Source organism: Oncorhynchus mykiss, chromosome 5 (genome assembly GCF_057628025.1).
Source record: "Oncorhynchus mykiss isolate SJ-2025 chromosome 5, ASM5762802v1, whole genome shotgun sequence".
Taxonomy (NCBI): domain Eukaryota; kingdom Metazoa; phylum Chordata; class Actinopteri; order Salmoniformes; family Salmonidae; genus Oncorhynchus; species Oncorhynchus mykiss.
In genome coordinates, this window is record NC_143026.1 from 49,872,990 (window position 1) to 49,890,782 (window position 17,793).

Sequence of the window (17,793 nt, forward strand, 5' to 3'; positions counted from 1 at the left end):
TAACATGAAGGTTGTGCAATCTAACAGCAATATTTAGACTTAGGGAGGCCATCCGTTAGATAAAATACGGAACGGTTCCGTATTTCACTGAAAGAATAAACATTTTGTTTTCGAAATGATAGTTTCCGGATTCGACCATATTAATGACCTAAGGCTCGTATTTCTGTGTGTTATTATGTTATAATTAAGTCTATGATTTGATAGAGCGGTCTCGCTGAGCTATGGTAGGCACCAGCAGGCTCGTATTTCTGTGTTATTATGTTATAACTAAGTCTATGATTTGATAGAGCGGTCTCACTGAGCGATGGTAGGCACCAGCAGGCTCGTAAGCATTCATTCAAACAGCACTTTTGTGCGTTTTTCCAGCAGCTCTTCAAGCATTGCGATGTTTATGACTTCAAGCCTATCAACTCCCGTGATTAGGCTGGTGTAACCGATGTGAAATGGCTAGCTAGTTAGTGGGGTGAGCGCTAATAGCGTTTCAAACGTCACTCGCTCTGAGACTTGGAGTAGTTGTCGATGTGTTTCTGGTTCGAGCCCAGGTAGCGGCGAGGAGAGGGGTGGAAGCTATACTGTTAAACTGGCCATACTAAAGTGCCTATAAGAACATTGAATAGTCAAAGGTATATGAAATACAAATCGTATAGAGAGAAATAGTCCTATAGTTGTTAATAATCTGGTCAATGCTTTAGACACTAAAATCAAATGTGCTGCTTTGTTTGTGGACCTGTCAAAAGCTTTTGATACTGTTGATCATGTTATTTTATTGATGGTTATTCATGATGATCTAAGAGACAGAACTCAGGCTATCATTAATGATGGGGTTAAGTCTGAATTTCTTGAAGTACATAATGGTGTACCACAGGTGTCCATTTTGGGACCTGTTCTCTTTACTATTTATATAAACACCACAGGTCAATCTGTTACAAATGTTAAAATTTATCTAAATGTGCATGATACTATTAAATATTCTACTCCCCTGACTGTTGATCTGGCTGTGTCAAAACCACAGTCAGATTTTATAGCTATTGAATGAAGGAATCTCTTGCTGATTTAGAACTTGCGCTGAACACAGACAAAACTAAATACATGCTGTTCTTAAACTCTCATAAGAATGTTACAGATTAACTACATGTTCACTCATTAGATGGTTCAAACGTGTTCCCGCATATACAGATGAAGTCGGAGGTTTACATATACTTAGGTCATACATACACAAGTCATAAAAACTCGTTTTTCAAACACTGCACACATTTTTTGTTAACAAACTATAGTTTTGGCCAGTCGGTTAGGACATCTACTTTATGCATGATAAGTTTTTCAAACAATTGTTTACAGACAGATTATTTCAATTATCATTCACTGTATCACAATTCCAGTGGGTCAGAAGTTTACATACACTAAGTTGACTGTGCCTTTAAACAGCTTGTAAAATTCCAGAAAATGATGTCATGGTTTTAGAAGCTTCTGATAGGCTAATTGACATAATTTGACTGAATTGGAGGTGTACCTGTGCCTCTTTGCTTAACATCATGGGGAAATCAAAAGAAATCAGCCAAGTCCTCAGAAACAAAATTGGAGACCTCCACAAGTCTGGTTCATCCTTGGGAGCAATTTCCAAACACCTGAAAGGTACCACATTCATCTGTACAAACAAGTGTAAACACCATGGGACCATGCAGCCATCATACCGCTCAGGAAGGAGATGCGTTCTGTCTCCTAGAGATGACCCTACTCTGGTGCGAAAAATGCAAATTAATCCCAGAACCACAGCAAAGGACCTTGTGAAGATGCTGGAGAAAACAGGTACAAAAGTATCTATATCCACAGTAAAACAAGTCCTATATCGACATAACATGAAAGGCCGCTCAGTAAGGGAGAAGCCACTGCTCCAAAACCGCCATAAAAAAGCCAGACTATGGTTTTCAATTGCACATGGGGACAAAGATCGTACTTTTTGGAGAAATGTTCTCTGGTCTGATGAAACATAAATAGAAATGGTTTGGCAATAATGACCATCGTTATGTTTGGAGGAAAAAGGGGGATGCTTGCAAGCCGAAGAACACCATCCCAACCATGAAGCACGGGGGTAGCAGCATCATGTTGTGGGGGTGCTTTGCTGCAGGAGGGACTGGTGCACTTCACAAAATAGATGGCATCATGAGGCAGTAAAATGATGTGGATATATTGAAGTAATATCTCAAGACATCAGTCAGGAAGTTAAAGCTTGGTTGCAAAAGCATCCTACCGGCGCCGACAGAGATGGCCGCCTCGTTTCGCATTCCTAGGAAACTATGCAGTTTTTTGTTTTTTTACGTGTTATTTCTTACATTGGTACCCCAGGTCATCTTAGGTTTCATTACATACAGTCGAGAAAAACTACTGAACATAAGAGCAGCGTCAACTCACCATCAGTACGACCAAGAATATGACTTTCGCGAAGCGGATCCTGTGTTCTGCCTTTCACCCAGGACAACGGAATGGATCCCAGCTTGCGACCCAAAACAAAGACGTCGTAAAAGAGGGAAACGAAGCGGTCTTCTGGTCAGACTCCGGAGACGGGCACATCGTGCACCACTCCCTAGCATTCTTCTCGCCAATGTCCAGTCTCTTGACAACAAGGTTGATGAAATCCGAGCAAGAGTAGCATTCCAGAGGGACATCAGAGACTGTAACGTTCTTTGCTTCACGGAAACATGGCTCACTGGAGAGACGCTATCGGAGTCAGTGCAGCCAACTGGTTTCTCCACGCATCGCGCAGACAGAAACAAACATCTTTCTGGTAAGAAGAGGGGCGGGGGCGTATGCTTCATGGTTAACGTGACGTGGTGTGATCATAACAACATACAGGTACTCAAATCCTTCTGTTCACCTGATTTAGAATTCCTCACAATCAAATGTCGACCGCATTATCTACCAAGGGAATTCTCTTCGATTATAATCACAGCCGTATATTTTCCCCCCAAGCAGACACATCGATGGCTCTGAACGAACGTTATTTGACTCTTTGCAAACTGGAATCCATTTATCCGGAGGCTGCATTCATTGTAGCTGGGGATTTTAACAAGGCTAATCTGAAAACAAGACTCCCTAAATTTTATCAGCATATCGATTGCGCAACCAGGGCTGGAAAAACCTTGGATCACTGCTATTCTAACTTCCGCGACGCATATAAGGCCCTGCCCCGCCCTCCTTTCGGAAAAGCTGACCACGACTCCATTTTGTTGATCCCAGCCTACAGACAGAAACTAAAACAAGAAGCTCCCGCGCTGAGGTCTGTCCAACGCTGGTCCAACCAATCTGATTCCACACTCCAAGACTGCTTCCATCACGTGGACTGGGATATGTTTCGTATTGCATCAGACAACAACATTGACGAATACGCTGATTCAGTGAGCGAGTTCATTAAAACATGCGTTGAAGATGTTGTTCCCATAGCAACGATTAAAACATTCCCAAACCAGAAACCGTGGATTGATGGCAGCATTCGCGTGAAACTGAAAGCCCGAACCACTGCTTTTAATCAGGGCAAGTTGACCGGAAACATAACCGAATACAAACAGTGTAACTATTCCCTCCGCAAGGCAATCAAACAAGCTAAGCGTCAGTATAGAGACAAAGTAGAATCTCAATTCAACGGCTCAGACACAAGAGGTATGTGGCAGGGTCTACAGTCAATCACGGATTACAAAAAGAAAACCAGCCCAGTCACAGACCAGGATGTCTTGCTCCCAGGCAGACTAAATAACTTTTTTGCCCGCTTTGAGGACAATACAGTGCCATTGACACGGCCCGCAACTAAAACATGCGGAATCTCCTTCACTGCAGCCGACGTGAGGAAAACATTTGAACGTGTCAACCCTCGCAAGGCTGCAGGCCCAGACGGCATCCCCAGCCGCGCCCTCAGAGCATGCGCAGACCAGCTGGCTGGTGTGTTTACGGACATATTGAATCAATCCCTATCCCAGTCTGTTGTTCCCACATGCTTCAAGAGGGCCACCATTGTTCCTGTTCCCAAGAAAGCTAAGGTAACTGAGCTAAACGACTACCGCCCCGTAGCACTCACTTCCATCATCATGAAGTGCTTTGAGAGACTAGTCAAGGACCATATCACCTCCACCCTACCTGACACCCTAGACCCACTCCAATTTGCTTACCGCCCAAATAGGTCCACAGACGATGCAATCTCAACCACACTGCACACTGCCCTAACCCATCTGGACAAGAGGAATACCTATGTGAGAATGCTGTTCATCGACTACACCTCGGCATTTAACACCATAGTGCCCTCCAAGCTCGTCATCAAGCTCGAGACCCTGGGTCTCGACCCCGCCCTGTGCAACTGGGTACTGGACTTCCTGACGGGCCGCCCCCAGGTAGTGAGGATAGGCAACAACATTTCCACCCCGCTGATCCTCAACACTGGGGCCCCACAAGGGTGCGTTCTGAGCCCTCTCCTGTACACCCTGTTCACCCACGACTGCGTGGCCACGCACGCCTCCAACTCAATCATCAAGTTTGCGGACGACACAACAGTGGTAGGCTTGATTACCAACAACGACGAAACGGCCTACAGGGAGGAGGTGAGGGCCCTCGGAGTGTGGAGGGAAAACCCCCTATCCACATCGATGGAACAGTAGTAGAGAGGGTAGTAAGTTCCTCGGCGTACACATCACAGACAAACTGAATTGGTCCACCCACACAGACAGCATCGTGAAGAAGGCGCAGCAGCGCCTCTTCAACCTCAGGAGGCTGAAGAAATTTGGCTTGTCACCAAAAGCACTCACAAACTTCTACAGATGCACAATCGAGAGCATCCTGTCGGGCTGTATCACCGCCTGGTATGGCAACTGCTCCGCCACAACCGTAAGGCTCTCCAGAGGGTAGTGAGGTCTGCACAACGCATCACCGGGGGCAAACTACCTGCCCTCCAGGACACCTACACCACCCGATGTCACAGGAAGGCCATAAAGATCATCAAGGACAACAACCACCCGAGCCACTGCCTGTTCACCCCGCTATCATCCAGAAGGCGAGGTCAGTACAGGTGCATCAAAGCTGGGACCGAGAGACTGAAAAACAGCTTCTATCTCAAGGCCATCAGACTGTTAAACAGCCACCACTAACATTGAGTGGCTGCTGCCAACACACTGACTCAACTCCAGCCACTTTAATAATGGAAATTGATGGGAAATGATGTAAAATATATCACTAGCCACTTTAAACAATGCTACCTAATATAATGTTTACATACCCTACATTATTCATCTCATATGTATATGTATATACTGCACTCTATATCATCTACTGCATCTTTATGTAATACATGTATCATTAGCCACTTTAACTATGCCACTTTGTTTACATACTCATCTCATATGTATATACTGCACTCAATACCATCTACTGTATCTTGCCTATGCCGCTCTGTACCATCACTCATTCATATATCTTGAAGTACATATTCTTTATGCCCTTACACTTGTGTCTATAAGGTAGTAGTTTTGGAATTGTTAGCTAGATTACTTGTTGGTTATTACTGCATTGTTGGAACTAGAAGCACAAGCATTTCGCTACACTCGCATTAACATCTGCTAACCATGTGTATGTGACAAATAAAATTTGATTTGATTTGATTTGAAATGGGTCTTTCAAATGCGCAATGACCACAAGCATTCTTCCAAAGTTGTGGCAAAATGACTTAAGGACAAAAAAGTCAAGGTATTGGAGTGGCCAACACAAAGCCCTGACCTCAATCCTATAGAAACCTTTGTGGGCAGAACTGAAAAAGCGTGTGCGAGCAACGAGGGCTACAAACCTGACTCAGTTACACCAGCTCTGTCAGGAGGAATGGGCCAAAATTCAGTCAACTTATTGTAGGAAGCTTGTGGAAGGCTACCTGAAACGTTTGACCCAAGTTAAACAATTTAAAGGCAATGCTACCAAATACTAATTCCAGCCAAAACCATTATCTCAGCCAATCATGGTTAGTCTTTTTCCGTGGCTAAACCAACTTAACTCGTCATTTAACAATTGTATTCGTATTTATAGATGGCACACAGTACAAGCTTGTTATTAAGGCACATGAAAGTTCACATGTTCCAGAATTCATTTCTGCCAAAAAACACGTTTTGATAGAAAATAAATGTTGATGTTCAAATGCTTCTCCTGTGAAGTAGTGACGTGTGACATTCGCCTAGTTTCCTGAAACAAGTCGCATATGTCTGATGCATTATCCCTTGACAACATGTGCCTGTGTCATAACAAATTGATTAATTCTACTAAACTCATAATGTGTCCTCTCTATGAGGACAAGGGTAGTAGTTTACATTGTCATCAGAGAAGAGTCTTCCACACACACAGAGAAAATCCAATCCAACAGAACCTCTGTCCAAGTTCCGAGATCAATTTCCTAGAAGTATGAATCACCCCAGTCAAGCCTTTCCTGCTCATTATGACACCAGTGACTTACAACAGTATGTCCCCCCCCACCCTGAGCCCCCCTCCTCCTGCTGACAGTATGAACCTCCTCCCTCCCTCTCCTTCATTCCGAACAAAACTGTAGCCGACCCAGCTGACACAGATTGTAGAAGTGGTGAGCACAGCAGAACTGCTGGCATGGGTCAGTACCTCATGGGTCTCCCATTCACTGCCAGTTGTGACACATCCTGGGATTGAACCCGGGTCTGTTGTTACACCTCAAGCACTGCGATGCAGTGCCTTAGACTGCTCACTCTCTCGGGAGGCCCCCGCAAATGGATTTTAACAAACAATTGGTCCCCCAAAAAATGCGGCCCTCCGTTGAATTTCAAAATCCCGATGTGGCCCTCAAGTCAAAACGTTTGACCACCGGTGTTATAGAGAAACAAAGCATGAGGAGAGAGAGAATAGAATCTCCTGCAGGTCAAAAAGGGACTCACACACACACAGAGAGAGCGAGAGCGAGAGCGAGAGAGAAAAACAGAGGAGAGAGAAGATATATAATAGTGACTCTGACTCATACCGAACTGTCTTTTCTTACTCGTTTTTTTAATGGTCATGTTCTAGCATATTTCTGCTGACTGATGTTATGACCTCACACACACATTGTGCAGAGATGATTCTTTCTTAGTCCAAATGTGTGTTTGTATGCATTTGGAGTACTAGACGTGTGTGTGTGTGTGCGCGCATTTATGTGCGTGTCTGCGTGTCTGGGCCACATTGCAGCTCACATCTTGACATAGAGCGAGACCCATTCCAGCTCACAAAATGAGACTCCAGTTATATGGGCTTTCTGATGAGAAAGTAGTAGAGGATGAGAGGCAATGAGGTATGAAGCAAACAATAGGTGAGTGTCTGTCTCTCTTACCTTTCGACCAGCCTGGCCGATTAGTCCAACTTGGCCAAGAATACCTGGGTCTCCCTGAAAGACAGTCAAACAAATACATATAAATACATATCATGTCAATACACAACCTAGATTCAACTTAGACTAAACTTGAATAGAAGGGGGGGGGGCTTACCTTCTCTCCTTTAGCGGCTGTTCCAGATGAGAGACCAGCGTCTCCTTTCCTCCCCTGAGAAAAACACAGAGAAAGAGGACCAATTCGTGATACTTGGTTATTTGGTCCTATTTTACCATACATAGATAAACGTTATGCAGTACCGCAGTGTGTACCTATACTGTAATTACACTGCATTTACATGGATACTATCAATTGGGTTTGATATAAGGTATCATGAAGTGGGACCATAGAGTGGAAAAAAACTAATCTCTTCACACATGGGAATGCTATCTACAGTGCCTTGCGAAAGTATTCGGCCCCCTTGAACTTTGCGACCTTTTGCCACATTTCAGGCATCAAACATAAAGATATAAAACTGTATTTTTTTGTGAAGAATCAACAACAAGTGGGACACAATCATGAAGTGGAACGACATTTATTGGATATTTCAAACTTTTTTAACAAATCAAAAACTGAAAAATTGGGCGTGCAAAATTATTCAGCCCCCTTAAGTTAATACTTTGTAGCGTCACCTTTTGCTGCGATTACAGCTGTAAGTCGCTTGGGGTATGTCTCTATCAGTTTTGCACATCGAGAGACTGACATTTTTTCCCATTCCTCCTTGCAAAACAGCTCGAGCTCAGTGAGGTTGGATGGAGAGCATTTGTGAACAGCAGTTTTCAGTTCTTTCCACAGATTCTCGATTGGATTCAGGTCTGGACTTTGACTTGGCAATTCTAACACCTGGATATGTTTATTTTTGAACCATTCCATTGTAGATTTTGCTTTATCTTTTGGATCATTGTCTTGTTGGAAGACAAATCTCCGTCCCAGTCTCAGGTCTTTTGCAGACTCCATCAGGTTTTCTTCCAGAATGGTCCTGTATTTGGCTCCATCCATCTTCCCATCAATTTTAACCATCTTCCCTGTCCCTGCTGAAGAAAAGCAGGCCCAAACCATGATGCTGCCACCACCATGTTTGACAGTGGGGATGGTGTGTTCAGCTGTGTTGCTTTTTTTTTGTGAAGAATCAACAACAAGTGGGACACAATCATGAAGTGGAACGACATTTATTGGATATTTCAAACTTTTTTAACAAATCAAAAACTGAAAAATTGGGCGTGCAAAATTATTCAGCCCCTTTACTTTCAGTGCAGCAAACTCTCTCCAAAAGTTCAGTGAGGATCGCTGAATGATCCAATGTTGACCTAAATGACTAATGATGATAAATACAATCCACCTGTGTGTAATCAAGTCTCCTTGATTATGGAAGAGCCTTCCTTTATGGAAGAGTATCAAGAAGAAAGCCATTTCTTAAAGATATCCATAAAAAGTGTTGTTTAAAGTTTGCCACAAGCCACCTGGGAGACACACCAAACATGTGGAAGAAGGTGCTCTGGTCAGATGAAACCAAAATTGAACTTTTTGGCAACAATGCAAAACGTTATGTTTGGCGTAAAAGCAACACAGCTGAACACACCATCCCCACTGTCAAACATGGTGGTGGCAGCATCATGGTTTGGGCCTGCTTTTCTTCAGCAGGGACAGGGAAGATGGTTAAAATTGATGGGAAGATGGTTGGAGCCAAATACAGGACCGTTCTGGAAGAAAACCTGATGGAGTCTGCAAAAGACCTGAGACTGGGACGGAGATTTGTCTTCCAACAAGACAATGATCCAAAACATAAAGCAAAATCTACAATGGAATGGTTCAAAAATAAACATATCCAGGTGTTAGAATGGCCAAGTCAAAGTCCAGACCTGAATCCAATCGAGAATCTGTGGAAAGAACTGAAAACTGCTGTTCAAAAATGCTCTCCATCCAACCTCACTGAGCTCGAGCTGTTTTGCAAGGAGGAATGGGAAAAAATGTCAGTCTCTCAATGTGCAAAACTGATATAGACATACCCCAAGCGACTTACAGCTGTAATCGCAGCAAAAGGTGGCGCTACAAAGTATTAACTTAAGGGGGCTGAATAATTTTTGCACGCCCAATTTTTCAGTTTTTGATTTGTTAAAAAAGTTTGAAATATCCAATAAATGTTGTTCCACTTCGGAAAAGCTGACCACGACTCCATTTTGTTGATCCCTGCCTACAGACAGAAACTAAAACAAGAGGCTCCCACGCTGAGGTCTGTCCAACGCTGGTCCGACCAAGCTGACTCCACACTCCAAGACTGCTTCCATCACGTGGACTGGGAGATGTTTCGTACTGCGTCAGATAACATTGACGAATACGCTGATTCGGTGTGCGAGTTCATTAGAACGTGCGTTGAAGATGTCGTTCCAATAGCAACGATTAAAACATTCCCTAACCAGAAACCGTGGATTGATGGCAGCATTCGTGTGAAACTGAAAGCGCGAACCACTGCTTTTAATCAGGGCAAGGTGTCTGGTAACATGACCGAATACAAACAGTGCAGCTATTCCCTCCGCAAGGCTATCAAACAAGCTAAGCGCCAGTACAGAGACAAAGTAGAATCTCAATTCAACGGCTCAGACACAAGAGGCATGTGGCAGGGTCTACAGTCAATCACGGACTACAGGAAGAAATCCAGCCCAGTCACGGACCAGGATGTCTTGCTCCCAGGCAGACTAAATTACTTTTTTGCCCGCTTTGAGGACAATACAGTGCCACTGACACGGCCTGCAACGAAAACATGCGGTCTCTCCTTCACTGCAGCCGAGGTGAGTAAGACATTTAAACGTGTTAACCCTCGCAAGGCTGCAGGCCCAGATGGCATCCCCAGCCGCGCCCTCAGAGCATGCGCAGACCAGCTGGCCGGTGTGTTTACAGACATATTCAATCAATCCCTATACCAGTCTGCTGTTCCCACATGCTTCAAGAGGGCCACCATTGTTCCTGTTCCCAAGAAAGCTAAGGTAACTGAGCTAAACGACTACCACCCCGTAGCACTCACATCCGTCATCATGAAGTGCTTTGAGAGACTAGTCAAGGACCATATCACCTCCACCCTACCTGACACCCTAGACCCACTCCAATTTGCTTAGCGCCCAAATAGGTCCACAGACGATGCAATCTCAACCACACTGCACACTGCCCTAACCCATCTGAACAAGAGGAATACCTATGTGAGAATGCTGTTCATCGACTACAGCTCGGCATTCAACACAATAGTACCCTCCAAGGTCGTCATCAAGCTCGAGACCCTGGGTCTCGACCCCGCCCTGTGCAACTGGGTACTGGACTTCCTGACGGGCCGCCCCCAGGTGGTGAGGGTAGGCAACAACATCTCCTCCCCGCTGATCCTCAACACTGGGGCCCCACAAGGGTGCGTTCTGAGCCCTCTCCTGTACTCCCTGTTCACCCACGACTGCGTGGCCACGCACGCCTCCAACTCAATCATCAAGTTTGCGGACGACACAACAGTGGTAATCTTGATTACCAACAACGACGAGACGGCCTACAGGGAGGAGGTGAGGGCCCTCGGAGTGTGGTGTCAGGAAAATAACCTCACACTCAACGTCAACAAAACTAAGGAGATGATTGTGGACTTCAGGAAACAGCAGAGGGAACACCCCCCTATCCACATCGATGGAACAGTAGTGGAGAGGGTAGCAAGTTTTAAGTTCCTCGGCATACACATCACAGACAAACTGAATTGGTCCACTCACACAGACAGCATCGTGAAGAAGGCGCAGCAGCGCCTCTTCAACCTCAGGAGGCTGAAGAAATTCGGCTTGTCACCAAAAGCACTCACAAACTTCTACAGATGCACAATCGAGAGCATCCTGGCGGGCTGTATCACCGCCTGGTATGGCAACTGCACCGCCCTCAACCGTAAGGCTCTCCAGAGGGTAGTGAGGTCTGCACAACGCATCACCGGGGGCAAACTACATGCCCTCCAGGACACCTACACCACCCGATGTCACAGGAAGGCCATAAAGATCATCAAGGACATCAACCACCCGAGCCACTGCCTGTTCACCCCGCTATCATCCAGAAGGCGAGGTCAGTACAGGTGCATCAAAGCTGGGACCGAGAGACTGAAAAACAGCTTCTATCTCAAGGCCATCAGACTGTTAAACAGCCACCACTAACACTGAGTGGCTGCTGCCAACACACTGACACTGACTCAACTCCAGCCACTTTAATAATGGGAATTGATGGGAAATGATGTAAATATATCACTAGCCACTTTAAACAATGCTACCTTATATAATGTTACTTACCCTACATTATTCATCTCATATGCATACGTATATACTGTACTCTATATCATCGACTGTATCCTTATGTAATACATGTATCACTAGCCACTTTAAACTATGCCACTTTGTTTACATACTCATCTCATTTGTACATACTGTACTCGATACCATCTACTGTATCTTGCCTATGCTGCTCTGTACCATCACTCATTCATATATCCTTATGTACATATTCTTTATCCCCTTACACTGTGTACAAGACAGTAGTTTTGGAATTGTTAGTTAGATTACTTGTTATTACTGCATTGTCGGAACTAGAAGCACAAGCATTTCGCTACACTCGCATTAACATCTGCTAACCATGTGTATGTGACAAATAACATTTGATTTGATTTGATTTGATTTGATTTGTGTCCCACTTGTTGTTGATTCTTCACAAAAAAATACAGTTTTATATCTTAATGTTTGAAGCCTGAAATGTGGCAAAAGGTCGCAAAGTTCAAGGGGGCCAAATACTTTCGCAAGGCACTGTATGTTCATTACCTCATTTTTGACAGCTTTTGAGGCCTAATCAATTAATTAATCATCATCTATCAATATGATTGTCACAGGATATTAGCAACAACCTGCTCAAACAGCTAGTGACCAGAGTGGAAGGAGTGAAAGCAACCCTGCCTGGACACATGGGAAACCTTATGATTCTAGCAGTCTTTTCACATGGGAAACCTCATCTACAGACTCAGGATGAATCTGTGGTGAGATTTCTCCCCAGCGGTCTTCCTGCCAGACAAAACAAGTATTCATTGTTGGAGTAAAGAGAATCGTTATGGATCTCTACACTTCAGATGGAAATTTAACTCATCGTATGGACTTCTTTTTCCCAAAGAGCTCCTGTGATTTACAACTTTTCTGTATTAAAGGGTGATGAAAGAGCACAATCGGGGAGAGCTACTGCAACATCAAACACTTTGAAAACGTTCCCTCAACACACCTGCTTAACGAAGCGAGCGGCTCTGACTCTACACTCCAACCCCCAAGCAAGGGTAATTTATGTTGGTCAACTGGAGACATTGTTACTTTGACGTACTACGTAAGCTAGTAGGCAGCAGCTACTCTTCCTGGGGTCCAGCAAAATGAAGGCAGTAATATAATACATTCACAACAGACAGCAGTTGTACAGGTCGAACATAAGTACAGGTATGCGTTTTCAGAATTGACATTACGTGTGTGCCCTCTGGCCCCGACTCTACTACCACATATCTACAGTGCAACACAAAATCCATGTGTACCTGTGTGTATGTTATCCTGTGTGTGTAAGCATGTGTCTAGGTCTATGTTTGTGTTGCTTCACAGTCGCCGCTGTTCCATAAGGTGTATTTTTATCTCTTTTTTTAAATCACATTTTACTGCTTGCATCAGTTACTTTATGTGGAATAGAGTTCCATGTAGGCATTGCTCTAAATCAAATCAAATGTATTTGGCCCTTCGTACATCAGCCGATATCTCAAAGTGCCTTACAGAAACCTAGCCTAAAACCCCAAACAGCAAGCAATGCAGGTGTAGAAGCACGGTGGCTAGGAAAAACTCCCTAGAAAGGCCAAAACCTAGGAAGAAACCAGGCTATGAGGGGTGGCCAGTCCTCTTCTGGCTGTGCCTGGTGGAGATTATAACAGATGTAGTACTGTGCACCTCCCATAGTCTGTTCTGGACTTGGGGACTTTGAAGAGACCTCTGATGGCATGTCTTGTGGGCTATGCATGGGTGTCCGAGCTGTGTGCCAGTAGTTCAAACAGAGAGACGGTGCATTCAACATGGCACAAGCGCATTCGCACTGAGTTGAGCAACACAAATGAGGAAAGTGATGGTGGATGTATTCTAGAGATGTTTTTATTAAATATATGAGTTTCATAAAATCGCGGAAGGACCGCAGTTGTATAGGTATACTTTTTCCAGAATTGACATTTTTACAAGTATTGGCTGATGTTGACTCAATGTTGCATAGCCACAGTAAGTATGGGTGTTGAAGGTGCAGCAGCACCCCCTGGTTGTTAAATGGTAAAACTGTAAATTGCGTTGCAGTAAAATCAAACATACAATTATTGACATAAATGATAATAGGATTGGGGTAGGGAATGGGAAAAAAACATGGGATATTTATAAATGGGGCCCATTCTGCATGGAGAGGTCTCAGCTCTGTTTTGTAAAAGGTGCGCTCATGATATGCTCTTATCTATTCAGTTGTGGGGATTTGAGTCAGACACATGCTCTGCTGTACAATAGACAGTTTAGTTTGTGTTGAGTCAAGTCTCTCTCTACTTCTCTGTCCCTCTCCCCTCTCTCTCTCCCTTTTCTAATCTCTCCAACTTGTGGTGGATATCAAGTGATCTGGGGGGCAGGTAGCCTAGTGGTTGGAGAGTTGGGCCAGTAACTGAAAGGTTGCTGGATTGAATCCTTGAGCTGACAAGGTAAAAAATATTTTGTTCTGCCCCTGAACAAGGCAGTTAACCCACTGGTCCCCAGTCGGCTGTCATTGTAAATAAGAATTTGTTTTTAACTGACTTGCCAAGTTAAATAAAACTGGAGCAGTGCTCGCAATTAGTTCTTCACTTCTGTTTTCTACTAGTTTACAATTCTAAACTTGTCGAAAAGGGAATGAAAACAATATGTAATAAGTAGCATGGCATTCTCTTACCCTCAGCTCGCAGGCCTGCTCCTGCCCATGTCAAAGGCCTGCTCCTGCCCATAGCAAACAACACAGTGCTGGGATCAGCCCAGTGAGTGGTGCTTTCCTCCCGCTGGTGCTGGATAGAGGTGAATGCTTTTCTCCACTTTTTGTCCATTTGTGCTCAGTTTTAATAGTCTTAGTTGCAACATCCCTCACTTTATCTCTCTCCATTGTAATTATGAATACAATGATATTTGCACTCTGTTCACAACGGTCTTTTCCGAGGCACATAAGTTTAAAATTTGAGTTTCATGTTTGGGGAAGCTTACAATTTATCCTAACATTTCTACCGATCTGCGTGCCAGATATGATTTTCATATGCGCATTTTCGGGGAACAGTTTCATATAAATAATAACAGTTTTGTTATTCAAAATCATTGTCACATGGTTGAGAATACAAATCGTAATAAAAATGATGAAAATCTAAAGGTTAAAATGCCACAAATGGAGAGCACCAGCCTCTACCAAATCAAATCAAATCAAATGTTATTTGTCACATACACATGGTTAGCAGATGTTAATGCGAGTGTAGCGAAATGCTTGTGCTTCTATTTCTGACAATGCAGTAATAACAAGTAATCTAACTAACAATTCCAAAACTACTGTCTTGTACACAGTGTAAGGGGATAAAGAATATGTACATAAGGATATATGAATGAGTGATGGTACAGAGCAGCATAGGCAAGATACAGTAGATGGTATCGAGTACAGTATGTACAAATGAGATGAGTATGTAAACAAAGTGGCATAGTTTAAAGTGGCTAGTGATACATGTATTACATAAGGATACAGTCGATGATATAGAGTACAGTATATACGTATGCATATGAGATGAATAATGTAGGGTAAGTAACATTATATAAGGTAGCATTGTTTAAAGTGGCTAGTGATATATTTACATCATTTCCCATCAATTCCCATTATTAAAGTGGCTGGAGTTGAGTCAGTGTCAGTGTGTTGGCAGCAGCCACTCAGTGTTAGTGGTGGCTGTTTAACAGTCTGATGGCCTTGAGATAGAAGCTGTTTTTCAGTCTCTCGGTCCCAGCTTTGATGCACCTGTACTGACCTCGCCTTCTGGATGATAGCGGGGTGAACAGGCAGTGGCTCGGGTGGTTGATGTCCTTGATGATCTTTATGGCCTTCCTGTGACATCGGGTGGTGTAGGTGTCCTGGAGGGCATGTAGTTTGCCCCCGGTGATGCGTTGTGCAGACCTCACTACCCTCTGGAGAGCCTTACGGTTGAGGGCGGTGCAGTTGCCATACCAGGCGGTGATACAGCCCGCCAGGATGCTCTCGATTGTGCATCTGTAGAAGTTTGTGAGTGCTTTTGGTGACAAGCCGAATTTCTTCAGCCTCCTGAGGTTGAAGAGGCGCTGCTGCGCCTTCTTCACGATGCTGTCTGTGTGAGTGGACCAATTCAGTTTGTCTGTGATGTGTATGCCGAGGAACTTAAAACTTGCTACCCTCTCCACTACTGTTCCATCGATGTGGATAGGGGGGTGTTCCCTCTGCTGTTTCCTGAAGTCCACAATCATCTCCTTAGTTTTGTTGACGTTGAGTGTGAGGTTATTTTCCTGACACCACACTCCGAGGGCCCTCACCTCCTCCCTGTAGGCCGTCTCGTCGTTGTTGGTAATCAAGCCTACCACTGTTGTGTCGTCCGCAAACTTGATGATTGAGTTGGAGGCGTGCGTGGCCACGCAGTCGTGGGTGAACAGGGAGTACAGGAGAGGGCTCAGAACGCACCCTTGTGGGGCCCCAGTGTTGAGGATCAGCGGGGAGGAGATGTTGTTGCCTACCCTCACCACCTGGGGGCGGCCCGTCAGGAAGTCCAGTACCCAGTTGCACAGGGCGGGGTCGAGACCCAGGGTCTCGAGCTTGATGACGAGCTTGGAGGGTACTATGGTGTTGAATGCCGAGCTGTAGTCGATGAACAGCATTCTCACATAGGTATTCTTCTTGTCCAGATGGGTTAGGGCAGTGTGCAGTGTGGTTGAGATTGCATCGTCTGTGGACCTATTTGGGCACTAAGCAAATTGGAGTGGGTCTAGGGTGTCAGGTAGGGTGGAGGTGATATGGTCCTTGACTAGTCTCTCAAAGCACTTCATGATGACGGATGTGAGTGCTACGGGGCGGTAGTCGTTTAGCTCAGTTACCTTAGCTTTCTTGGGAACAGGAACAATGGTGGCCCTCTTGAAGCATGTGGGAACAGCAGACTGGTATAGGGATTGATTGAATATGTCCGTAAACACACCGGCCAGCTGGTCTGCGCATGCTCTGAGGGCGCGGCTGGGGATGCCATCTGGGCCTGCAGCCTTGCGAGGGTTAACACGTTTAAATGTCTTACTCACCTCGGCTGCAGTGAAGGAGAGACCGCATGTTTTCGTTGCAGGCCGTGTCAGTGGCACTGTATTGTCCTCAAAGCGGGCAAAAAAGTTATTTAGTCTGCCTGGGAGCAAGACATCCTGGTCCGTGACTGGGCTGGATTTCTTCTTGTAGTCCGTGATTGACTGTAGACCCTGCCACATGCCTCTTGTGTCTGAGCCGTTGAATTGAGATTCTACTTTGTCTCTGTACTGGCTCTTAGCTTGTTTGATAGCCTTGCGGAGGGAATAGCTGCACTGTTTGTATTCGGTCATGTTACCAGACACCTTGCCCTGATTAAAAGCAGTGGTTCGCGCTTTCAGTTTCACACGAATGCTGCCATCAATCCACGGTTTCTGGTTAGGGAATGTTTTAATCATTGCTATGGGAACGACATCTTCAACGCACGTTCTAATGAACTCGCACACCGAATCAGCGTATTCGTCAATGTTGTTATCTGACGCAATACGAAACATCTCCCAGTCCACGTGATGGAAGCAGTCTTGGAGTGTGGAGTCAGCTTGGTCGGACCAGCGTTGGACAGACCTCAGCGTGGGAGCCTCTTGTTTTAGTTTCTGTCTGTAGGCAGGGATCAACAAAATGGAGTCGTGGTCAGCTTTTCCGAAAGTGGGGCGGGGCAGGGCCTTATATGCGTCGCGGAAGTTAGAGTAACAATGATCCAAGGTCTTTCCACCCCTGGTTGCGCAATCGATATGCTGATCAAATTTAGGGAGTCTTGTTTTCAGATTAGCCTTGTTAAAATCCCCAGCCTCCGGATAAATCGTTTCCAGTTTGCAGAGAGTTAAATAAAGTTTGTTCAGAGCCATCGATGTGTCTGCTTGGGGGGGGATATATACGGCTGTGATTATAATCGAAGAGAATTCTCTTGGTAGATAATGCGGTCTACATTTGATTGTGAGGAATTCTAAATCAGGTGAACAGAAGGATTTGAGTTCCTGTATGTTACTTTCATCACACCATGTCACGTTGGCCATGAGGAATACGCCCCCGCCCCTCTTCTTACCAGAAAGATGTTTGTTTCTGTCAG

The 17,793-nt window shown here is 44.8% G+C and overlaps 1 protein-coding gene across 3 annotated transcripts in view; it reads right to left on the reverse strand.

Moving 5' to 3' along the window:
• col27a1a (collagen, type XXVII, alpha 1a) overlaps positions 1 to 17,793 on the reverse strand; it is a 292,008-nt gene that overhangs the window by 217,812 nt on the left and 56,403 nt on the right. For all 3 annotated transcript variants that reach the window (XM_090235098.1, XM_090235099.1, XM_036977752.2), the window contains 2 exons: positions 7,503 to 7,556; positions 7,349 to 7,402 (listed from right to left, as the gene is read on the reverse strand). In XM_090235098.1, coding sequence (XP_090091224.1) covers positions 7,349 to 7,402; positions 7,503 to 7,556 — 108 coding nt within the window. The remainder of the gene's footprint in view (positions 1 to 7,348; positions 7,403 to 7,502; positions 7,557 to 17,793) is intronic.